The sequence below is a fragment of the Xiphophorus maculatus genome, chromosome 9, assembly GCF_002775205.1.
Source record: "Xiphophorus maculatus strain JP 163 A chromosome 9, X_maculatus-5.0-male, whole genome shotgun sequence".
Classification (NCBI taxonomy): domain Eukaryota; kingdom Metazoa; phylum Chordata; class Actinopteri; order Cyprinodontiformes; family Poeciliidae; genus Xiphophorus; species Xiphophorus maculatus.
In genome coordinates, this window is record NC_036451.1 from 19,574,540 (window position 1) to 19,598,292 (window position 23,753).

Here is a 23,753-nt window from a genome sequence, read left to right on the forward strand (position 1 = left end):
TGGGACAGACCAGGTGAGGGGCGCAGAGGCCAGGCTAGAGCCCAGGGGTCAGCTTGGGACAAAAAGACGAGGCCACCCTGGGCCCCACTCTATCGGAGTGTCTCCCTGGCTCCACAAACTGGTAGGCCAGCATCTATGAATGGCTCACTTGATGGGACCTCAGAGACATTGTCTCGCAACCGTAACTTTAGCCTTTTTTTTCTTAACACCCTCCCACCCCCGCACCTCGCTCTCCCAATGCTGAGTTTCTTGTCTTTCAATCAATGTGGGCATCCGCACAAAGCGACTATAAAATTTGAGCGAAGTCACAAGCTGCAGGCCAACAGAGCATGCCAACTTGCACCTGTGGTTCTAAAGTACTTCATCATTGTGTTGCCGTCTGTGATGGGTTTAAACCAAATTGGAAGCAAATGAACCATTTCCACTTGAAATTTAAATCTAAACTGTAATGACAACCACACAATCATTAATGTGTGGTCTGTCAAAGTCTCACTGTGCTGCAAGCATAAAGAGGCTGATGCTGCTGATAAGTTGCGTGGATGGCCAAGGGGAGTTCCGCATCCTGCCATTTTCTATAAACTACACACACACACACACCCACACACTGCTCTTACCCAGTTGTGTCAACCGCACTCACGCAACCACATGCATGCACATGCCTCACCCTAACCCAAACGGTGGATGACAATCTGGCGGAGGGTGCTGCGGAAGTGTTTCATTAGTCAATTACCGCTGGTAGATAAAGCCTGCGTTCCCACAGTCCTCAAGTCCGGGGGGTCAAATGTGACCAATTACCCCCCATCCCCTCACAGGACAGATTAGTCTGTCTGATTTATCCCCAGACAGGCTGACCCGTGTACTCTAAAATCACCCTCCACATCTGGATACCTCTGTGCGGTCCTGTGAGAGTGGGTGAACTGCTTTTCCTGGCAAATGTGCTACCATGAGGGGTAGTGAGTATAAACCATTAAGAGAATCTCACTTTGAAAAACAAAGATCCCAGACATCTCTCTGCACTACCACACAGCTAGACCGCATAATTGTTAAGATACCTTGTCTGTCTTTGACGGCATGCACTGCATAGTTGGTACATTGCTAAAACAAAAGCCTCCGTGGTCACGATGAGTAGTGATTGTAGGTTAGTGAACATCAATCAGTTCATTAGGGACCTCCAGGATGTTGAATCAGACCCCCCACTCATCAAACCCCAAATTTACAAGCCCAATGGGGTCAAGCCAGCCAGAAAATGAAACATAAGAGGATAACTTCAGGAAGTGGGTACCCAGCAGGGCTGAGGGTTGCTGTAGTAAGCTTTGGGATAGCAAGGTGAAAAAGGTTAATGAAGTCATTTGTCTGAATTCCACGAGCTCATCTGTGTCCTACCTGGTTCTAAGAGGGGCACAGTCATAGTGATCATTAAAGCTTTTCTTTAATCAGGAGCGGAGAGCAAACTGCCTCCAAATCATGCATCACATTCATAACATAGTTACCAGACCTGCCTGCAGTGAGGCTTGTGAGTCACGACGTCTGTGTTTTCCTGTGTGTGGAAAGGGGCAATAAGGATGGTGGCACTGTTCACGTCAAACTGAGGTCACTGTCTGTGTAACTAAATGTTAGTAAGCAGGTCTGCTCAGCTGTTCAGACCAGAAAAGGCCAGAAAAGATAACTGTTACATTGCTCTGTACTGTGATGCTTTCTTGTATTAAACAAAACATTGATAAATTCAATAACTTTGCTATAAAATCATTCAGACTCACAATTCATATCAACTTCAGGCCAATTCATGCCTAAATTCATTGCCATATCACCCCCCATTAAACCCTTAAGCATCTGTACACAAACCATTTACCCATGTACCTGAACCATTGCATATCTTTTTTTTTGCAGTTAAGTATTTAATTACTGAGATACATAGCAAAACATCACTGTAAAAGGTGGCACAGAGTTGAATTTTGCAGTATAAGTTTCTACACAACTTTGTATTAGAAATGTTTTATTTATTTTGGGTTTTATAACTACTTAGGCCATTTGAGTCTTAAGAAATGTAAAGGACCCCTCATAAAACCTAAATCACTAAATGACTTTCTGCTTGTAAATACTTAGTCATGAAACCACAATTAGTTAGAGAAGATTGAGAAACTTATAAAATGTAGCTTTAACCCAAAACATTTAAGATGCTGTTATGCTGTTCCCTATCCTAAATTCATTTATCATATAATTAATTCCAAATACATAAAAAAACACATGTCGACCAATACTGTGGTACAGCAATAAAAATGACAGTAACAGGATTTCGGCTTGCAAAATACAATTTAAATAGACCGAAACAGTTTCCATTGCATAAAATTCAAGAAAGCCACAGAAGACTATTTCAGTAACATACCAATGAGGCTGCATTTAAACTACTGGGGATGTTTATTCACTAGACATACCACCGTAGTGAATCTGATTTTGGTCTCTAACAGACAAGTAAAATGATACTTAAAGTCACAATAATAGATGATAATTCAAAATCAAAGTTCTTTGTGTCAGTGTGGATACGTTTGTAGTTTCCTAACATTCCCATAAAAGTCCAAATCCCACTCGTGCGTTATGAGCTTTTAACTCTGCAAAATGTTTCGGGTTTTTGTCTGTATGTAGTACCGTTCAAAAGCAGCCAGAAGGCAAACTAAATCTGGTTTGGTTTGCAGAGTCCTGCAAACCCTGCCCATTGGACTTTAAGTATGCACATGTGTGGCTCAGGTGCGCAGAGAGTTTCCAGTGACTGAGCACCAGGACACAGAATATTCTCTGTGACCTGAACTTGCCCCATTTTTACATTATTAAAATGAGATGGGCATACAGGAGTTGACAGAAGGCACAAGAGTGAAATCAAGTTCCTGCCAAAGCTGTCATTTGCTCCACTGGCCAAAGGGCCCTGACCCTAATCCTATCCACTCCAGGGGAGGAGAGAAGGGAAATGGAGACAGTGGAAGACAGAGTGCCTGATCGGGGACTGTGTGTGGAAAAGTATTCATACTTCCTGATCTTTTCACAGTCTCCTGTGTTTTATTTGAAATTTTATGCGATAGCGTAACAAAAGGGAGATCATAATTGTAGAGAAGATGGAAATGATACATGGTTTTGATTTACTTATTTGTTTATTTTACAAATAAAATTCTAAACTGGTGTGCAAAAAAAAAGCAATAGGAAACTGGTTTAGTCAAGAAATGTTACATGACTAGTTGTAAAAAGACAACTTATCTTATTTACCTTAATCTAATTTATTGCTAAAAAAAACTGTGGTTTTGCAAAAAGAGGACAGACATCATTTCGTGCTACGGGATGTTTGATGTTTGTAGAAAAGTGCGTTAAAAAAACAACATATAGTTTCCAATCTACTGACAAGAAAAATAGATCTATAAACAGCCAAAGCTTCTAAGAGTCATTGAGAAACGTCTAAGGTGTCACTGGCAGCTCCTTAGACCATCAATCTATTGATGGCCAATCTATTGATCTTTTCTTTCATTCAATATAAAGTAGGTGTTGTAGTAGTAGTGCTGGAACTACAAAGTGAGAATTAACAGAGAACGATTTGAGATAAAGTACACTGTGCGCTGCCTCTGTCACTGCTTTGTGCCACCCTCTGAGTTGTAATGAGGAGCATGGCCTCCCAGACGAGAAAAACACACATATAAACACAAGCCCACACGTGTCAGCGTGCGCGCAAACACACAAACACCAATGTGCCTAAGACAAGCCCATGGTAAGGTCTGGTTCATATTAGCCTTTAGGGAACAGAAATGCACATCTTTTTCAGTTTAGGGTTTATTTTGTGCTCCCGCAATGGCACAAGGATAAACACAGACACATGCATTCAGAATGCACAAGGACTCACAGTCTGTGCTCTGACATGATACTTACATCCTGCTCATGTTCATTTAGTGAAATGGCCTCAGAGATAAAAAGCAGGTATGTCTGGGTTTGTATAATCTGGTTCAGAAGTCTGTTGGTGTGCCAGGACTTGCATTAGACTGGCTGTTCCTTATTTTCTCTGACACATATGTTGCAATGTCATTTGTTCATATTAAACATGGGGAAAGTTTCAAATTATGAGGTAAGCATATATAATATATTTTTGGGGAGCTACAAGAGCAGGTTTCAGACTCTCAGTTTCCAAAAGATTTCCCCCCAGTCTTGACTTGTTCATGTGCTCCTGGCACAGCACTGGTTCAAATACTTGCTGATTTAGTTAAATGACTGGCTTTTCCATCATGTCACTTAGTTGATTTTGGAGCCTTAGTTTGTAACTGGTTAACATGTTGCAAAGAACCATCTTTTGTTTTTTTTCTATGAATAGTTTTAAACCCATCTTGAATGTGGCTAGATGAGACATTTGTCTCAAAAGTTACACCAGGGGCCAATGTCAACTTTCATGGCAACATACTTTTTTGCATTTAAAACAAATAATGGTAAGAGTCAATGAGTACATCAGAAACCTGATAAAACCTATAGCTTAAAAAAAAAATCTTTCTCAGTTTGAGAAATCAACTCAAACTGAGAAATATTTTCTCAGATAAGTTGGTTAGGATTAATGGTAATCCTGACCTTTACTCTATAACAATAATTGCCCTGCAGAGTGTCTTTGAACCTGTTCGTAAACTCAAATAGGGCAATCCTACAAGAAAACCCTTTAAGAAGGATTCACTCCATTTGTGTTAGTCAGTATTTTTCCTCAAAGAAAAACAGTTTGTGAGCTTTGATTGTTTACCGTGACAGATTCAACCAACCAGAAATTTAGCTCTCTTTCAACCAAATGTGGCCTATGACAGAAATTGTCTGATATGTTTTTGAGAAAAAGGTGCAGTGTGGTTATCTGATATTTATATCTATAGTGTTCATCTAATATTTATCCTTTTTTTTGCCATGAGCTTTTCTACCACTGTCTCTTGTCCCACTTTCACCTCAAACTCATAACAGGACTTTGTTATGAGTCTCAACATTAACAGATTAATGTGCCTAACTTGCGATCCATTTATTGATGGACTGGTATGTTTTATCTGACATGATTCTGCTCCAGCAACAAGTCATGCAGTGTGATGGGAGCCACTATCATACCCTGCTCTCGAAGGGTGACAAGCTTTGTTAAATGACACACTGTGTGCCACTCTTAAAAGGCTACCAAAGACTTGAGAGTGGGGTTGAAAAGGCAGGATGTGTTATCGATGATTAAGTCAATTTCCCTCCAGGATAAATATTTTCTCTAGGTGTAATGACATAACTAACTGCATGTCAGTATGTCTGAAGTTGCAAAAAGTTTGTTGCCAAAAAATCAACAAGTTTTCAGTCATCTTCAGCTGCCCATGTTTTCAGACCTCTAGGGATATTTTACTGAGGTTTTCAAAACAGATTGAAGTATATTGAAATTCCAGTGCAAATCTGGTTTATAGCTTTCCTTGGGAAAAAAAGGAGAAGTTCAGATATGCTGCCTAAGAGAGTCTGCATTTATTTTGTCACAGCTTCCTTATACTGTGGACCATATTATACAGTGAGTGTAAATCAGGTGCTCTGCTATATTCAAAAGGCCAGGTATAGGGCATTATATACTACCCCACATTAATGTTTCTCGGGGTTAAACTGGTCCTGAAGGGATTACATCAGCATATATAACCAGGTGTATTTCCACATGTCGGCAGACTTACTCCTTCACCAGCATTTGAATACCATTGTACACATGCAGTGGTCAGGAAGTAATGCTAGCTGTTTCCAAATGGTAGATATAACTATCCTTTTTACCAAAGAACTACAACAAATTTCTCCCATTGAGTAAAACATCAAACTCTCTCTCCTCCTCTGGATTTCAAAACTTACTTCTTGGCTATGACCATGCTCAGAGTTATATTACGCCACTGTAATTAGCAGTGGCTCGTTACGCTGGTGTTTAAAGCCTAAATCATTAAAGCAGCTGCTTTTGGACAGAAAACAAAGTCTGGTCGTGCGGGAATGCGCTGTAATGCCGAGGCAGGCTTACATGGCTTGTTTTTTCTGGCCCAATTCAAAGAACGGGACCTCCATCTTTTTCTCTTTTACTCTTGAATCAACGACATTCACGTTAAATTGTGCTTTAGAAGTTATTGTCTGCTTCTTACAAGCTTCTAGAACATCAGTGCAACCATCTTTAGTCAATAGCTTTAGGGTTTGAGTAGCTAGGTACCGACACTGTGAAGTCTTTGTGGTGACTTCACGCCCACAGGATATCCATGGCTATGTGTAATGTTATAAAGAAATTAGCTGGCAGGGCCAGAGTCAGACTCTATAAACCTGCTGATGAACCCATTAAATTCAAGAGAGGAGCCAGAGCCACGCTTGCTAAAGGTTGTTAGCTACTAATTGCTACATTTTGTGAACCCATTCAGGATACAGAAACCAGTTGGCACTGATCTGGGATCTCTGGGCTAATTGGACTGACACTGACACTCTTGTCCTGCAGAGTTCCCAGGAAAGTGATAGCGCATGCATTTGTGCAAAGGATTTTGCATTCCTATTCAGCAACCATGCACGTGTGACTGACATTAAATGATCATTTTCAGATTCAGCGTAATATGGCGGGTGTTAATTTGATTTTGACAAGAAGTAAGTAACTTGGAGCTATATGAAAAGCACAACCCAAAAGATATTTCTCCCCTGCTGGCATCCAAGATTTTTACAAAAATGCCATCACAGTTGAAACAACCCAGAGGAGAACCTTAATGACTAATGAGCAACGGGAAACACTCCAGCACTCTTCTAGCCTTTAATTTCCACCTCAATGCATAGCAGAGCATGCCCCGGTCCTCCAGCTAGCCTCATTAACATGTATATTCTCTTGACTCAACAACCAAAGCACTTTTTTTTTATCAGCCAGGTGCTTCCCTCCTTAGCTCCGGGACTGTTGTACTTGATCCCCAGAGCTTCACCAGAATTAACATTAAGCTATGGCTGACGAGAGGCCAAACCTCACTGCACATAAAAAAATGTTAGGCAGAGCAGAACAGATATGATGTTCTACAGGTTGCTTTGCTACATGAATACATCACTTTCAAAGTGCAGTCAGTAATGTAAGGGACAATATGTGTGATCATGATACAAAGTGGTGGGCATGGGCTGGTGACCACAAATTTAAAAAGAATTTTATGTTATATTATGATTAAAAAAAGGCCTTTTGTTGTTGGGATAATTGTTCTTTATATTACATAATTCGTTTTTAACTCAGGTTTATTATCTTTTGAGAATCTTGCAAAGATGAAAGGAGGGGTCTGAACAAGATACACCTAAAAGCATTAAGAGTAAGTTGAATTTTCCCTTGTAAAATCTGCAGCACACAGAACCAAAATTTCATTCGAATGAATTATGCTCTCCTGCATGAACCCTGTGCAAGGAAACCTAAAATTTAATAACGATAATCAACTCGTTTTTCCTCCTTCTTTCAAGATTTAATTCAATTCTTTACTTTCTTACTCCTCTGAGATAAAGTGGAGCAAAGCGATGTGTTTCTGAATCTCCTCCCTTCTTTAATGAGGCTCAGATTCACACTAGCTTCTCCTTTTTTTGATAGACAGCTTACCCCCGCCGACAACAGGCTTGAAACATTTCCACAACATATTTCAGCGCGGCAGTGGTTTTTCCTTTGGGTTTTGTTCCAAGTCAAACATGCTCTCGAACTCGGGAAAACTGGTGCTTCAAAAAGGAACACGTTGCACATCACGAGAAAGTCAGTAAATACAACACACCCCAGCTGTGAAAGTAGCAGCTGCAGAGGCAGAAGAGAGCTCAAGTAATTCCATGATGACTTCTGCAACGTCTCTTTTATGGGGGCTGCAGGGCTGGTCCAAAGTTCAATGAGGCCCTGGGCAGAAACTCCTCGGGAATTCATCTTTTCATTTATAAGGATTTAAATTCCTACAGTTTTATGTAAATCTTTCATAAGGCTAAACAATAATTTAGAGGTTATATAGAGGTTAAAATCATAACCAAAAAGAATTTAAAATGGATTTGTCACAAAAAATTGAGCATGTTTAAAGAACTGAAACAAAACAGAAAGTACGCATTCAGAATATTATGTGAAAAAAAAACAACACATAGAAAGTTAAGACAACAACTAAATTTTTCTTAAAATAGAATAGAATAGTAAACATTTCTGCTTCAATATCAAAAGCCGATTAAATTTTTCTCACTGGAAAAGCATTGCACAAAGATTCATTCTCAAGTAAATACTTACTGTTGCAAAATATGCTAATGACAGTGATTGGTGCTGCGTTTTTAAACGTTTGTTGCTGGAGAAAAAAATCTGACAGTGGAAAGAATAAATTTTACTGTAAAGCAGCGAAGACCAGACGTCTCTCATAAGATTTCAGATAGAAATATGAAATAGAGTCATAAGAGTTATTGAAAGAGTTGTTAAAGGGCCGAGGAGCACTGACAAAGAGCCGTGTAAAAGAATGATTCAAAACACAACTGAGCAATGGACAGGACTAGTTTCCTGTCCTTTGTATTAAGAGTGGGAAACGTGGGAAACATCTTGAATATGTCATTAACAAGAAAGGTTATTCCGTAAACTTTTTAAGAAATTTCTGCAAGTGTGTTCCACACCTGTACACCTGCGGCCTATAACTTTATTTGTGAGATGAAATGCATTGATTTCTTTGTATGTGAGAATTATCTGAGTTGCTGAAATCATGTGGTGTGAATTTTATGCCCATGACTCCATCAGCAATATTTAAACTAAGGAAAATATCGATTTGATCAATATCTATTGCGTCTGCTGTACATAATAATTCAAACTTATGAATGTGGCACTGTTGTCAATCGGCGCCATATGGATTTAAGTTCACGGAGCCACCATTCCAGTTGACTGGATTAAGCAGCTGCGACTGCTGATCGTACCTTGGGCTTAGTGACCTTATTTCTTTTGATATAACTAGTCTTACACACCCAAATGCAACACGCCATCCTTTCAAATGGGATTTTAAAAACATGAAGCAGAGAGACAGACCTGCCAGAAAAAGAGTCATGAAACAAAACAGAAGAAAAGAATGAGTAAAAACAAGCCTTAGTTTGAAATACACAATTTCATCTGTCAGGGAAACTTGACTCAGCATTCACTGTTGTAATTGATCATGAAGCAGTCGCTGGGCGTGCCAGTGCAGCTGTTGTGTTGCAGCTCTGTCTAATTAGCAGCCGGTGACCGATGACCCTGGACAGGATATGATGTGTACCTGCCTCTGCTGCTTTTCTAAACACTTGGGTGTGTTTTTCCCCATTTTCGTCTTAGACATAGGTTAAAAAGAAAACATGTTGAAGTCCTCCCTTTTGGCACCAAAAACAACTGTACTTTTGTGCTCTGAAAATCTATTTATAGTAACTTGTACAATAAAGTGGTTTGTAATCATACGAACTATGATCTATGTTTAGTCCTAGATTTTTATCTATTTGGTTTTATTAACAAACACTTTACCATAAAACCGTTCACACCTGGCCTGATTCTGATAACAAACTTCAGAGATGGCTATCTGAGGAGTTAGTGTTTGTGTTTCAGTGTGTGATTGTGTACATTTCCACATGTGTGCTCTCAAGGCAGAACATTTTTCTTGGAACACTTTGGAGATTTTACAAATGTTAGCCTGTCCTCTCCAGGTTTTTATTTTTTTTTATTTTTGTTTTTTTTGCGACGGTGCTGAAATGTCATCACTTCGCAAGAAGGGTTTCCAGACTCCCCTCTGTCCCTGCTTTGAGGGGGTTTCTTTGAAAGACTATCAAACTGCTTACGTGAAAAACTCATACAATCATGCTCACAACTTCTGCTGGAGTCGAACTGAAGAGCATTACACAAAAGCACGCTCCTGTGCCAAACAAGTTTTGCATTTCCCTTCAACTGTGTCCAAGTCTATAATCCCTCCATCCATCTAAGTCAGCCTTTCTTCCCTCTCGTCTCTTCTCTCAGCTGTTCCATGCCCCTGCTCCTCTGGGATTGATACAATATTTTCCACCCTCAATTAGTAAAGAGCCTGTCGACTAATTCCAACTGTTTTTGCACCTGAGAGGGTCCTGGGAGTCGGAGCTGGAAAAACTGAGTGGGGTGGAGGTGAGACGGTAATGTAGCGGTGTTGACAAGGGTGTGAGAGCAAGCTAAAGACTTCAAAGCAGTGACACTTCAATCTCTACTGAGTTTGCAAACCTCCCTATCTGTCTTAAACCAGATCTCATAGAGATGCACAACCACGGACTAACTCCAAGTTCCATTTTGGTAAATTACAAGCAAAGCCTTCATGACCATTTGTTTGACAGTGTGCTCAGCTCAGGGTGCTAAAACATCCCTTAACTCTGTGTGAGAGCAGAAAACTCTGTTTTTTCCAGTAAAGGAAAGGATAATGGAGGAGGAATATAAGGAAATAACATGTTAACAGACAACATGTTATTCAACATCGTAGGTGTAAATGATTTTTGGTAGAAAAACCGTAAGATTCAAAATCTCAACCTCTTTTCTTATTTTCTCTTAAATCTGACAAATTCGGCAGTTCGTTCAGCCCACAGTTCTGTTCAGTTGTTTAGTTTGAAGTTTGTTTAATAGTTGGGTGGAATTATTTCCTACGGTAGCTGACATAAGTCACCTTTGATGAAAGAGTAATGCCACAACCTGGTCCAGAATTAAGACAGGGGTAATTAATCTCAGCTTGAGTTTATGCAATTACTAGAGGATTTTAAAGACTTTGCCAGGTGACTGTTACTGACAGGTTAACAAGTCTTTGCCAGTCTGCTCGGTGAAACAGTGGAAGCAGACTCTCTGGCCCGTCAGCTCGACCCAGCAGCTGCTCTTCCCTCAGTAGCTGAATGGAAAATCTGACTCACCTACTTGTATAAAAAGGTAATAACTACCAAATACATAAATATTACCGTCAAAGGCAAAAAATGTCTCTCCGAAGACTACCCAGTCATTCGGTCAGCCAGTGACTAATGGAGAGGGAGGTCAGATCATGGCCAGATTTAGTTCATCTGGCTTTGTCCAGCTTTTAACAGACGCTCATTGATGGGCTGTCTACTGAGAAACAGCTTCATGCATAATCAAGCTCCTTGGAAAAGTTGCTGAACTATAGGATGCACTGTGGATGGTTGCTGGTCATTTCACGTTGATGCTATTTCCTCCTTTTGCACTTTTGATTTTTTTTTCTGGTACAACGGAGGAAAGTTTTGAACAGCTTTGACAATAAATGGTTAATATAATATTTCTATTATCCACTTATCATTTGACTCCTATAAATATTATCTATCAGCAAGAACACTCAGAGTTCTTTGGTGTGATCAGAGGTAATTATCTTCCATGTTTACCTCTATGGAAATATGGAAGATGATATGAAATATTATCCATATTATCTTATGGATAATAATATAGCCATAAGATATCTCGGAGTATCGGAGGATCAGTACTACAAATACTCCAAGCAGCGTTTTATATAAAGTCTTCCAAGACTAATATAAAATTTATATTAAATTACACAATAAACTTTCCATATATTTAATCAAACACACCAGGTTAAATAAACTGATACACAATAGGAAAAGGAAGCGGCAAAACAGTAATGCAAAGATGCTAAATGGGGTTACAGACTGGCAAAGGAGAAAAGAGGCTGGAGACATTTTCTGGATATTGTGTTCCAGCCTTCCACACATATTAGATGAATGTCTTGTCCTTGAGTCAGTCTGTACCACATAAAGGAGTTGTTAGATCATGTCCAGTTTCCCTTTTTCTAGATTTAAATAATCTCTGAGAGACGGTCATTGACCGGATCTTTTGAACAAGTCATACCACCAGAAGGGGCATATGGTACCATTTTACATCCAATGTTCTTAACCATTTTTCTACAAACCAATCACCCAATTATGTGACTTCAACAGATCAGTTTAATCAGGGGTAATTACCTGTTAGATTTAGTAAGACTCAACTCATTTATATAAAAATTAGAATTGCACTAAATAGAAACAGGGTGTAACACATTGCCTTTCTGAAGCAATTCGTATTCATATTAACTTATACATAAGATCAGGGGTCAAGTTAATATTTTTTGCCTTTAAACATTTTTTAAATAGTGACATTGAAATCACATTGTTTGACAAATTGGCAGATTGCAATACACACTCCTGACCACTTGGTGCAGTCAGGCATACATTTTCCACTTTGCACATGGAGTGCGTAGCAGAGGTAACCAAGTCAATCAAATAAAAACTCCCAGGCCTGAGCGCTGCAAACATCCATCTACATTGACTGGACTTAGCTGACTGATCAATATGTTGTATGTAAATGTATGCTGATGATGGTTCTGATGCCTCTGCTGCTCTGTTGACAATAACTTGTTGTTGAAAACAATAAATATATTTGAATCAAAAACCGATTTCCAGGCAAGTATCTGAACATCCTCCCTGGCCTGTATACCATACTCAATGCATCTTGCTAACCAGAAGCTGACAGTATCTTGGACAGTTATGGATGTTTTTGGAGCACGGCTGTGACCACTGCATGTCACAGACCTGTGCAGCTGAACCCCTGGTGGAGATGGAATGCATGCTTCAAGATTTCCTCTCGCTGAAGCGAGTATCGGCAGAATCAGGAAACCACTTGACCAGAGATCATGCCCGACATCTGATCATTTCAATTGGAGACATGTTCCCTGATTTCAAAATGTTCACTGAAGAGGTGCTTGTAATTCCAGTCTCCAGTCTGACAGCAGAGCATGGATTCAGCCTCCAGAGCAACAAAACAGCCTTATAAAATCATCTGTTCAAGGCAAAAGTCCAAAACCTCATTACACTAACTTCTGCAGCAATCCCACCTGAAACATTTCATTGCCTATAACAGGGTGCACAATAGAGATCCAAGTAAACCAAAAGGAAGTTTTTGAGACTGGACAGTCAGTTAAAAGCAGGTTAATTGTTCATAATTTAAGTGCAATCATTTAATTTATTGTTTAAATGTAGTTACTGAGGCCACAGTCAGTGATTTTTGTCACCGTGGAGAAAAAGTCACATGTATTCATCTGCTTGATGTGTGATGGCATAGTGTGGAAATAGACTATGTCAAAATGACAGAAAATTAAAAAAAAGTCTATTGCATATTTTGTTTTTTTATTATTTAGCTCTGTCTGTCTGTCAACAAACCTGGTTATGGAATGGCATGTTTATACATGGTTTATAAATGCAATGTAGCAACAGACAAAATGGCAAGAGAGTGCACACTGGTGAAGCCGTACACTTACCTGTAACCAGAGCATATTTTTTTAAGTTGTATCTTTACTGCACATTCAGTTTGATGACTTGCAGTATTAACAAGTATGAGGTGTGGCGTATGATGCTTGGGAGATGCACTACATGTACTTGGGGAAGAAGTTTATGAAGAAGCCTACCTGCATGCACAAATTAGGATGTTTACCAAGAGCATAATTTGTAATCTACAAATCTAATCTGGGTTATAGTTCTCAAAAACTATGCTGTGGTTTAAACCTGATTACTTAAGACCTGATGCACTTTCACCATACTTCTGACAAGTTAATTGCCAGTAACACTGAGACTTTTTTCCAGCCCTAATGCACCACACCAACTGATGCTCAATGTCTTTCCTCAGTGTCTGCTCTCCCATTAGTCAATTTCCACACAAGGGTATTCCCTTCTCACTTAGCAACGCCTCTCCCATGCTCTAAACACACAGAAATAGTTCACTGGTAACATAAACTTTGTAGATTCCCATGAACTATAAAATCAATCACAAAGTTCAGCCATAAAAGCAGGGATGTCACAGGGTACACTGACACTAATTTCAGAAGCTACTTACTGTCGGCATAGTTTTTTCGCCTGGTGCCATCCACTTTTCCTGTTTTGTCAATGCAGAGGAAGAACTTGTTGGCAGAATAAAGCCGCCGCAGTCTGACGTCACCTTCCAGGTGATTGTAACTACGAGTGTGCCTTTCCAAAGTCCATGAACAGTTGGTGCCACTCCCCAGCCCCTGAAGGGTTTCATGCCCTGCTCGAGGAGGACAGGCTCCGCTGCCAGCGGTGACCAAGAGCAGGGTGAGGCATACCAGGGCAAAGGAGGATGCACTGGGCTGGGGGATGAGCGTCCCAGTGAAGGAGGCAGTGGTGGCTGTTCTGAGGGTAAGTTCAGGGCAAAGATGAGCTGCGGATGTCATCCATTTGCACATGGTGGGTTAGGCTCCCAAGGTGCACCTTGTGCAAGCTGTAGGCATGCTGGTGATCAAGAGATGTCAGTGTGGAGGGTGGGAGTCCTGGACAGCGAAGGGAGGGGAATGGTAATCACAACAGATCCTCTGGATGTCACTGATAGTCTGTCTCCACTTTGGGTTGAAAGCAAGTCTCTCTGGTTGTCATCTTCAGCTTTGAAATCACTCGTTCAGCTCCTGACATGAAGTCCACTCTCTCAAGTCCATCTTTGATTCTGATCCTTCTGGTGCCTCCCTGAACTGAAGTCTTCTTCAGTGGTGTGTAGATACAGTCCAAGGATGTTTAAGGATAAACATGAGTGTAATTCTTGAGTTTAGTCCAAATGGATGAGTGTATATCTTTATGCGTGTGCGTGTGTGCACCTTGCGCTGCTCTGCTCTTTCCAGCTGGATAGAAACAAGTTGCCTGTCTGAGCTGCTGACCCGTGGCTGAGAGAGAGTTGAATGAGAGTTGCCGGTGACTGACTCTGTGTGTGTGTGCTCCCATGTGTGTGTGCGTGTGTGTGTGTGTATGATACTGAGGGAAATAGAGAGGCAGCAAGTATGGGAGGGAACCAACCAGTGTGAGTCTGCGACAGTGAGAGAGGGAGGAAAGTGTGTGTGTGTGTGTGTGTCAGGGTGAGCAGAAGCCAGTGAGTGTGTGTGAGAGCTAGCATAGGGCAGCGAAGCAGTAAGCTACCGGCCTCATGCTCTGCTGTGTGCAGTCAGTCAGCCACCTCCCCTGTGCAGGCACTGACTGAGCCGTCGTGAATTTTATCCTGGGCAGGGCCAGCGTCTAGGGGGTTGAAAGGAGAAGGGGTGGGGGATGGAGGCCACTGCGCCCATTCATTGCAATTTCATACAAATGAGAAAGTTTGAACCAAGTATCGTCTCCTTTCAGTAGTCTCCTCTCAGAGGAGTTCACTGTGTGAGAAACACACATTTTTGCCCTTTCATGGTCACAAACACCTGGAAAAACTTAGAAAACCTCAGTTCCATCTTATGACCTCCGCTGTGTCCCCTTGATGTGAAGCATTTTGTAGCAAATCATCTCCATTACTGTCTCATAACAGACCCTAAGCCAGCTAGGAGGCAGGTTTTTTGACACCTTCATGCTCATTTCTTCTCTTTAGGCATATGGGACAAATTAAGGGAAGGCTTTGCTTTTCTTTTTTCACGGCTTCTGGTTTAAATCATCAAGCAGTCAGAGACACAGAGCAGGTTCCCTGTTGCAGGTTGAAGAAGTGTTAGCAGAGCTATTCCAGAGGATGCCAGAGAGACGTTTTGATCACCTGTGTTAATATTTCAGTGAAACACCCCCTCTGATCTTTACCATTTAATTTAGCAGAGCGGAATGGAAATGAAAAACACATTTTTTGTGACTTCCCACACTCTTGTCTGTTTTTTACAAGCTGTTTAATAATCCTGATTAGGTTGAGGCAGTGATGTACGGCCGGCCTGTTTAATCCTGTTAAGCCTTATGTCATCTTTCAAGAAAATGTAGAAAAACAAATTACCCATAGGCTAAACAAAGAAATTCAGATTGCCTTATTTCATTTCGTTTCTAGTTTAACTAGTCATATACCTTAATTTCTTTCACATGCATATTTTTGTAAAACACAAAACAAGAGCTGCAGAAATTCATTTGTGAGCTTTATAAATCATCTTTTCATCTTTTCTTTAGAGGGGGGCTTCCTTGACTTGCAAGTACCACTTTTGGGTCCTGTTTGTCCAGCACTAGAAGTGCTTTTGAGAATTTCGTACTTAGAAAGTGTGAAAGCAGCTTTATACTGTTTAAGCATTTTAACCACTTCTGCAGACCTGCTGTTCCATCTATGTTATATCTAACCTTTAACCATTCAGATGAAGAAAAGAGGACAGAGAACGAGACCAGTCACTTGTTTTGTATGTTTTTAACTAAAAATTTGTTACTCTTATTTACAGTGGTGGTTGTCCCTTTATGGATGTATTCTGGTTTTGCTTTTCGGTCACATTTGAAAATTTTGGATCATGAAACAAAGTAAAAGAAGCAATTTTTATATCAGTTCCAAATTGCTTTCAATGAATAGGTGTTAAATATAAATATAGAAGGGAAATAAAAATCAAACATTTTTAGCTTATATGTAAATATACAGTGTTTTTACAAAAGAGAAGCAACATTTAGTGGAAAGTTTTGGTATTGATTTGGGTACTTTTAAGTATTCATTAGAGAGACAGCCTCACAGAAGTAGCTGTCTCTCGAGCTCCTGGTTTTTGCAAACATCGCTCTATGGCGCTGACATTAAGGTAAAAGTCTTAACAGTTTGTGTCCAGGATGTGTGGGGTGTGCAGAGATGGCAACTGCCCTTTTCCTGACTCTAGACCTGCACAAGTCCTGGATGGAATGAAGGTCAACACCAATGATTTTCTCTGCAGACCTTACTGTTTGATGTAGTTTAGACCTGCCTCGTTTTGTGGATTAGCCAAACCACACAGTGATGGAGGTACACAAGACAAACTGAATAAAGGCGCTGTCGAAGATGACCATAACCAGCCTTAGTTGATACTGCAGGGACAGTCTTTGCTGGGCATCTTCCTAAACGGTGTCAATTAACGAGGACAATTAGACTCTGAGAAAGTAGCTTCTAGCAACAGGAAGTGATCCACAGTAGACACAGTGTTGCTAAAGATGGTGAGGGGAGAAGATGTGGGAGCCCACTGCCATTTCCACTGTGTTAATAAATACGTTTAATCTCCAAGCAGTTTTCACCTCACCAGTGGACCAGTAGATCCTTGTGGGTGGGTCATTGATAAGCGATTGTGGTATTTTCAATAGGCTCTTTAATACTGATTAATGTTTTCTCAATTTGTAGATAAAGGCTCTCAATATAGTTTGTCCTAAGCCCTTAAAATTGCTTTGTATTCCTTTCCAGAGTGACTGATGTCAGTGATTCTGTTTCTTACCTTGAATTTCTTTTTATCAGGACAAAATGTTTTGTTTTACGAGATCTTCTAGCATTCCTTTCTCTGTTTTCAGGTTGTATTTACCAGATTAAAAAAAAAAAAAGCGGCTTATCAAGTCAGTTCATTGGGTCCTCGAGAAACACACCATCACAGGGTTAAATGACTAGAGCCCTATCACCCTTACGCCTGTGGCCATGAAATCCTTTGAGTGACTGGTATTGAAAAGTTTGAAGGACATCACAGACCCCCTGCTGTTTGTTTACTGAGCAAAGAGGTTAGCAGACAATGCAGTCATTTTGGGACCGCACTTCATCCCGCAAACAGCATCCTGTTTGTGGACTTCAGCTCAGCTTTTAACACCATCAACCCAGTCATCATCCACCAGAAGCTAACCTTGCTAATAGGACCAAGGTTCACCTATCAGTGGCTCACCAGCTTCCAGAGTGACCGGCATAAGCAGATGGGACCAGGAAGCACCTTCTTCAGCACAGAAGCACCATCAGCACCATTGCCCCTCCAAGCATGTTCTCTCCTTGTTCTCTGTACACAAATTATAGCTCTTCATCTCAGCGTGAAACTCCTGAATTTTGAAGATGACATCATTGTTTTTGATCTGATACAGTAATGATTCTCAATAAGGACAAAAGGTGGTTAGTGTTCGTGATTCAACAACAAGACAGAAATTAAGCAAGAATTGAAGCCTCAAGGCCTCAAACCCTGCAAACCAAAAATAACACAAATACCAAGAATTCATACGTCACATTCAGAAAAAACAACAACAACAACAAAAAAACATCTGGACGATTATCAAGACTTCACATGTTACATCACATCTGACATAAAACAAACCCAGAATTTCAGAAAAAGAGCATCATACTGCAGTCAAATGGTCTGAGGCTGCTTTTGCTGCTTTGAAATCTGAATGACTTGATGCTCCCAAATGGGAATGTTCCAAAAATTAGTTTATGATCTTAAGCTCAAATTATGACAGCATGACTTCATAAACATGATAAACATGGTGTGTATTTCAGACAGCTATAACTTCAGTCACTTCATATAATAGTATATAATGGTAGTGCTTGATGCAATCATTTAAAGCCATTCATGCCCACATTTTTTGAATTTTGAATGAAGCTCATCTAAATATTATCATGGTCCAATTGACAAGCAACATCTTGTCTAGCCTGAATATTTCAAAAGTGCTCAATTTTATTGGTTAGCCTGGTAAACCAAGTTTGTTGGTCAAATTTTGATAATAAAAAGATTAAAAGGTATAAAATCACTTGTTGCTTTGTGCTTTAATTGCGAAAATTGTAATTGTAGAAAAACAACACATATAGTAGGAACAAGAGAAACAGAGGAAAATTGAGCTGAAGAAGACACAGTTGTTTCTTCCTTGATAAAAGTTGATTGTAATTAAAATCATATATCCTTCAATGTACTTAAAATCTCTTTGAAAAATTAAAGAGCTTTCTGAGGTCATCAACGAAGTTAGGGCCTCATGTGAATGTCAGATGTGGCAGCAGATTGGATTGTGGTGTCTTAGAAGCAAATGTTTGGGCTCTGAGCTCAGTGCCAGACCATAGACAAGTGTCTTATGTGTCCCTTTTCTATCAATGTCCTAACATGCAACATCCTGCTGTTTTACAGTGCTATGCTTTGATGTTGTAAATAACAGCCTTTTGTTTACTTTCGTGATCAAGACATGTGGCACATAACTGTCTTGTCAAGTTCCCATCACCTAAAGTGCACATTTGCAATCTGTAAGAAATGTATGTCACAATCTTTAGTTTATAACTCAAAAGCAAGTGTCTTATATTGAAAGATTGAGTAATCTTTTGAGATTTGTGAACATACAGCTACGTGACATAAAAGCAAAACTATAAAAGCATAAATACAAGATTGCATTTGATATACAAATATTCCTTAATTATTACCTTACCAGTGTCTGAACTGCAATGTGTATTTATACCCTATTCTTTAAAGTAGCACAATAGTTACTTTGATAGGCATGTTAATGTTACTAATGGTTGTCGATAAAATCACACTGCAAAATAGTCTTGCTGTTTTTAACAGTTTTCACAGTTCTGTCCCAAATGCTTGCAATCGCTACCATGTTGAATCCTGTACCGAAGCTATCCACTCAAGAACATATCTCTTTACTGGAGGTGCAAATAGTCGTGGAGGCCCCAGTAAACTGGACTGAACTGAAAGCCCATTGATTCTTAAAGCAACACAAATACCAATGCAATAAATGAAAGATTAAAATATTATATACTGTCCAAAATATTTTAAAACCCGGACAAATTTTCGTTTTGTGGACAATGGTCTTACATCGGCAAAAGACAAAATAACTATTGGTTTGTTAGTAATGTCTGGTTAATTGACCAACCTTTTGACCCTTTTTCCCACTCTTACAAGAATAATTGGAATATGACAAATCTGTATCAAGTGAGTTTTGTTGAGCTTTGCTGCTTTGAACTGATTTGTGTTGACCAGTGTAATGTGGGTGTGTCGTGAACAGAGAAAGGCACGCAGAGAGCCAGGCACCCTAAGGAGGATGTTCTCGAGTCGAGGAACCTAATCTTTCCCAGCAGGGATCGAAGCAGCTCTGTAAGTATCTGAATAGAGATAATATCTCTATAATGAGGCCTGTTTTGTACTATCAAAGTCTTCAAAAGGATCTGAAACCTGACCTCCTTCCTAGCACGGACAATCCCTCAGTAAAAGCTCCCTATTATTAATTGTTTTCTGTTCCTGCTAAATGCTTGTCTTGCTTTTTTCTTGCTGTTTTTCTAACTTTGTACCCTTGGACTGCTGCCTTTTAACATAGCTACTTGGATCTCACCAGTTTTTAACAAAAACTTTCCTTTTTCAGATAATCACTTTTCTAGATACATACATTGTTCAAGGCAAGTGCCTATGCAGACAATATGCCAAAGTCATATAATTCAAGAAACAGTTTATTTTATGTAAAGTCAGTGATTATGCAGTTATTGTTTTCTGATCTTAACAGTACCAGGTAGTTCAGTTCAGACCAAAGCACAGGTGTGATAGATATCTCTAGTTGTGGTTGGCTGCTAAACAAATGGATGTAGTTGAAGGAACTGACAAGACCACCACAGTTTGGATCTACTGATGACATTTGCATGTCCTGCTTCACGATCATTGTTCATTGTTAGCAGCGTTGTGATAAGCGAATTATCGTTCAGATGCTAACCGAGTTTTGAGAGATGTAGTGCAGCTTTTAGCAGGATAACAAGCAAAGGTCCAAGCATCTGATAGAAAGAGATGAAAAATGATTTACACCTGTGTGGACACACAATCTGGTCTATATAAAGCACAAGGAAGCAGAGACAGACAGGGAAGGTTCTTGGGTGAACTATTTAAAAATGCTGACTTGGCATTTTTTTCACTCTGCAAATTGACAGCCGGGGTACTAACAGATTTTATTAAAAACAAAAACGGAGATATTTCTAAACGTTTTACTGTGAGACTGTGTTACGTCATCAAAGCATTAATTTATTCAGTACATCATCACCAGGGGTAATGGGTTCACCTCTGCATGTACACTCAGCAGGTTCAGACAAACTGACAGACTTGTGTCAAAAGGCATGTTAGCTGTGCACAAATCTCATAGAGAAACATCTCCATAATATCTCCCTGGCCAGGTGAAGCTGTTTCAACAACAGCCTACTCTCCATCTGTTGAACAAATAGGCAGCCCCTACAAAGGTGTGCAAAAGAATCCCCATGATCAAAGTATGTGAGAACGGCGGCCTCATCGTGGCCTGGGTATTATCAGGCCCCATGAAAGCCTGTCTTCTCTTTTGTTGGTAGGGGCATTGACAGTCACTCACCAGGCAATGACTGTCACGTCGGCGCAAAGAGCCAGCCGTCGACCACATCAAACGAAGCTGTCAGGGGGCCCTGCTTGTGAACTGTGGCAACAAACACCTCCTGATCCTCACCTACAGCTCAAGAACAGACACCCACTGCTGTGCTTCCAGCCACTGCCTCCGCTGAGAAAAGATGTTCTGTCCGGACCTCATTTCCTTCTCCACTGCACCCCTCCCAGCTACCACCACCTTCCCTTGTCTCTCCCCCCCTCTCTGTCAAGTAGTGCTTGTGCTAACCTCGCGTCTGCTGACACACAAAGGCTTACTAAAGTGGGTTTTATGAGTCCATGTGAAGGAAAGACTGGTGCTGCTGGAGGTCAGAAAGTGTTCAGGATGTGAACAACATAATACAGTTTTACTCTCAATTTGAACCAGAGTCACACTTGATTTTAACGTTTTTGGGTGGTGACTTTAAAAGTCACAGGGTGAAAGGAGGCAATATATTTCAACAGGTTGCGACAAATACTCTTTCCTGGATTACCTACAACGTTTGTTAGCTTTGTAGTGATAGTTGACACTTAAAGTTAGTTCTTTAACAGGGTTAAAAAGATGTTTCTGTCTTCAGAAAAAAGATATCAGGCATTGTAAGATTCCTCTAGTATTTAACATTAACAATAATAAAACATTTTAAAAAATGAATCAAAATCAAAATTGTGGCAACTACTGTATTATCCTTCCAATCAAAGCGTAGTCATTGCTATGATAAAAAAAATGCTTTCATGGCATCGGCTTGGCCAATCAATAAGTATAGGGTCTTGAGCTCTTCTTCAGACACCATAGTTTTAAAGCATATTTGTGCTATGATTATGACAGATAAAATATGATGCCTTAAAAAAGAAAGACCAAATTAGACCACCACTGTCATTGATTTTTCCAGGAAATGTTTGTAAAACCTCACCCAAAACTCAGGGTCATAAAAGGTTGGAAACTTTTGCTTTAACAAAGCAAATGAATATGTTTGATGTGTACATCAATGCACTCTGTGTATATTTCTGTATACATACAAGTCTTAGACATGAGCTAATTAAACAAATTAAAACAATACGTGAAATTTGTCATACCTTTACGACAGATTCACCCTCCGACAAGTTCAAATGAATGTGGACACTGCCATCTGTAGGTCAAACATGTACGTTTTATTTGAAAGCGATGAGTGTGCACACGTGATACCAAGTATTTAAAGTATTGGGATCCTAGTTAAGTTTTACTAGTAGTAATGAAAGATTGACACTTTGATAAATGTTAGAGACTTTTTGGTATTCCTGCTGTGGTGTGTGGGCCACCGCATTCTTGCTCCTGAGAATAACTGTCCTGGGATCGACTATCTTAGCAGTGGACAATGGTAATAAAAGCACCCTTATATCGGTATTTCTTGTGCTATATCTTAACATATCCATGTCATTATTCGTTGTATATTACGTCAATCCTTAATATTGCCGCTATATGAATAAATTAATTTATATCACTACTTGTACTGCCACAACGACTAATAGTAATAATAATAATTATTAATATATTTCTAGCAGCAGCAACAGTAATCATCAACTGGGACAACAAAATGTGAATAATGCTACTAATAAAGTAAAAAATACTATTATTACTATAATAATAATAATAATAATAATAATAATAATAATAATAATAATAATAATAATAATAATAATAACTTGTATTTGTTATGCTGTATTTGTTTTTCATTATGTGATGATGATGATGATGATGATGATGATGATGATGATGATGATGATGATGATGATGATGATGATGATGATGATGATGATGATTGCCTCTGTTAGAAATCTAGCTGCAAATTTTCTTATGTCCTTTTAAAGTGGGGCCACTGTTTTAGGCAATCTGCTGTCTTGTTAATTCATAAATAGAACCTTTGCAAAGAAAAGTATCGCCGATTCCTCTATGGAGGTACAGTATGTTTTAGCATATCTACGTCCATATTACTCGAGTCGCTGTTCGATGTTATCTGAACTCCTCTCATCAGGCCTGACGAAGGCGACAATATCTCGGCTGCCGATTAGCTACGTCTATTCCAATATGGCAGCGTAGTGCTCTTGGAGTAACGCGGCTGTTACATGTCAACATGTCTCTTCTCCGAGCTTGCTCTCTCGCCAAATGCCTCGGTCGGCGCAGTTTAGCGGACGTTCGCAGGTGTTTTGCGGAGCGCTGCCAGCTGTGTGTCTCGGTGAGAAGCGCCGCAGTCAGACGGATATCGGGTAAGCCGCAGAAGGGAACTCTGTTCCTGACTAATATCAGTTTATCCTCCATGAAAAGTTTACTCATGTCTTGTCGTCTTACCCTTAAAATACTTTCTGGCTTTCATTCCACTAATACTCTGGTTTTGCTCAAAACCTCAATTATTCGTCCTTCAATGAGTAGCTTTGTTAGCTTCGTCGTTCCTCCACGTTCTTACCTTGATGTAGGCAAACAAAGTGATGAAATCACATGTTTCCAAACGAATACACAAAGTTCATCACCAACTATTGTTCTCGAGGATGACCACTACTGCTGTATCTTGATGGTCGATGGTTTAAAATTTCTTGTCTCTTCGTCCTTGAGCCAGAGACTGAAGTTCCAGATCCATGTTTACGGCACGAGGTTTTCTCTTTTATATGTCTCTGTGGGACATTTTGAATTTATACTTTAAAACATACATGTAACCTTAGAGTTTCAGTGTCAGT

At 39.8% G+C, this 23,753-nt stretch overlaps 2 protein-coding genes and 1 long non-coding RNA gene across 3 annotated transcripts in view; 2 read left to right on the plus strand and 1 right to left on the minus strand.

Moving 5' to 3' along the window:
• The window catches only part of LOC102232076 (fibroblast growth factor 22), a 27,431-nt gene extending 12,516 nt beyond the window's left edge, over positions 1–14,915 (minus strand). The window contains exon 1 of the mRNA XM_005795714.2: positions 13,835–14,915. Coding sequence (XP_005795771.1) covers positions 13,835–14,201 — 367 coding nt within the window. The 5' untranslated portion in view covers positions 14,202–14,915. The remainder of the gene's footprint in view (positions 1–13,834) is intronic.
• Positions 14,076–21,602, plus strand: LOC111609686. The gene is made up of 3 exons (XR_002753256.1): positions 14,076–14,154; positions 19,687–19,775; positions 21,002–21,602. It is a non-coding gene; the product is annotated as an uncharacterized LOC111609686 (long non-coding RNA).
• Positions 21,603–23,062: 1,460 nt separating this feature from the next.
• polrmt (RNA polymerase mitochondrial) overlaps positions 23,063–23,753 on the plus strand; it is a 47,926-nt gene continuing 47,235 nt past the window's right edge. Inside the window, exon 1 of the mRNA XM_005795713.3 lies at positions 23,063–23,288. Coding sequence (XP_005795770.2) covers positions 23,156–23,288 — 133 coding nt within the window. The 5' untranslated portion in view covers positions 23,063–23,155. The remainder of the gene's footprint in view (positions 23,289–23,753) is intronic.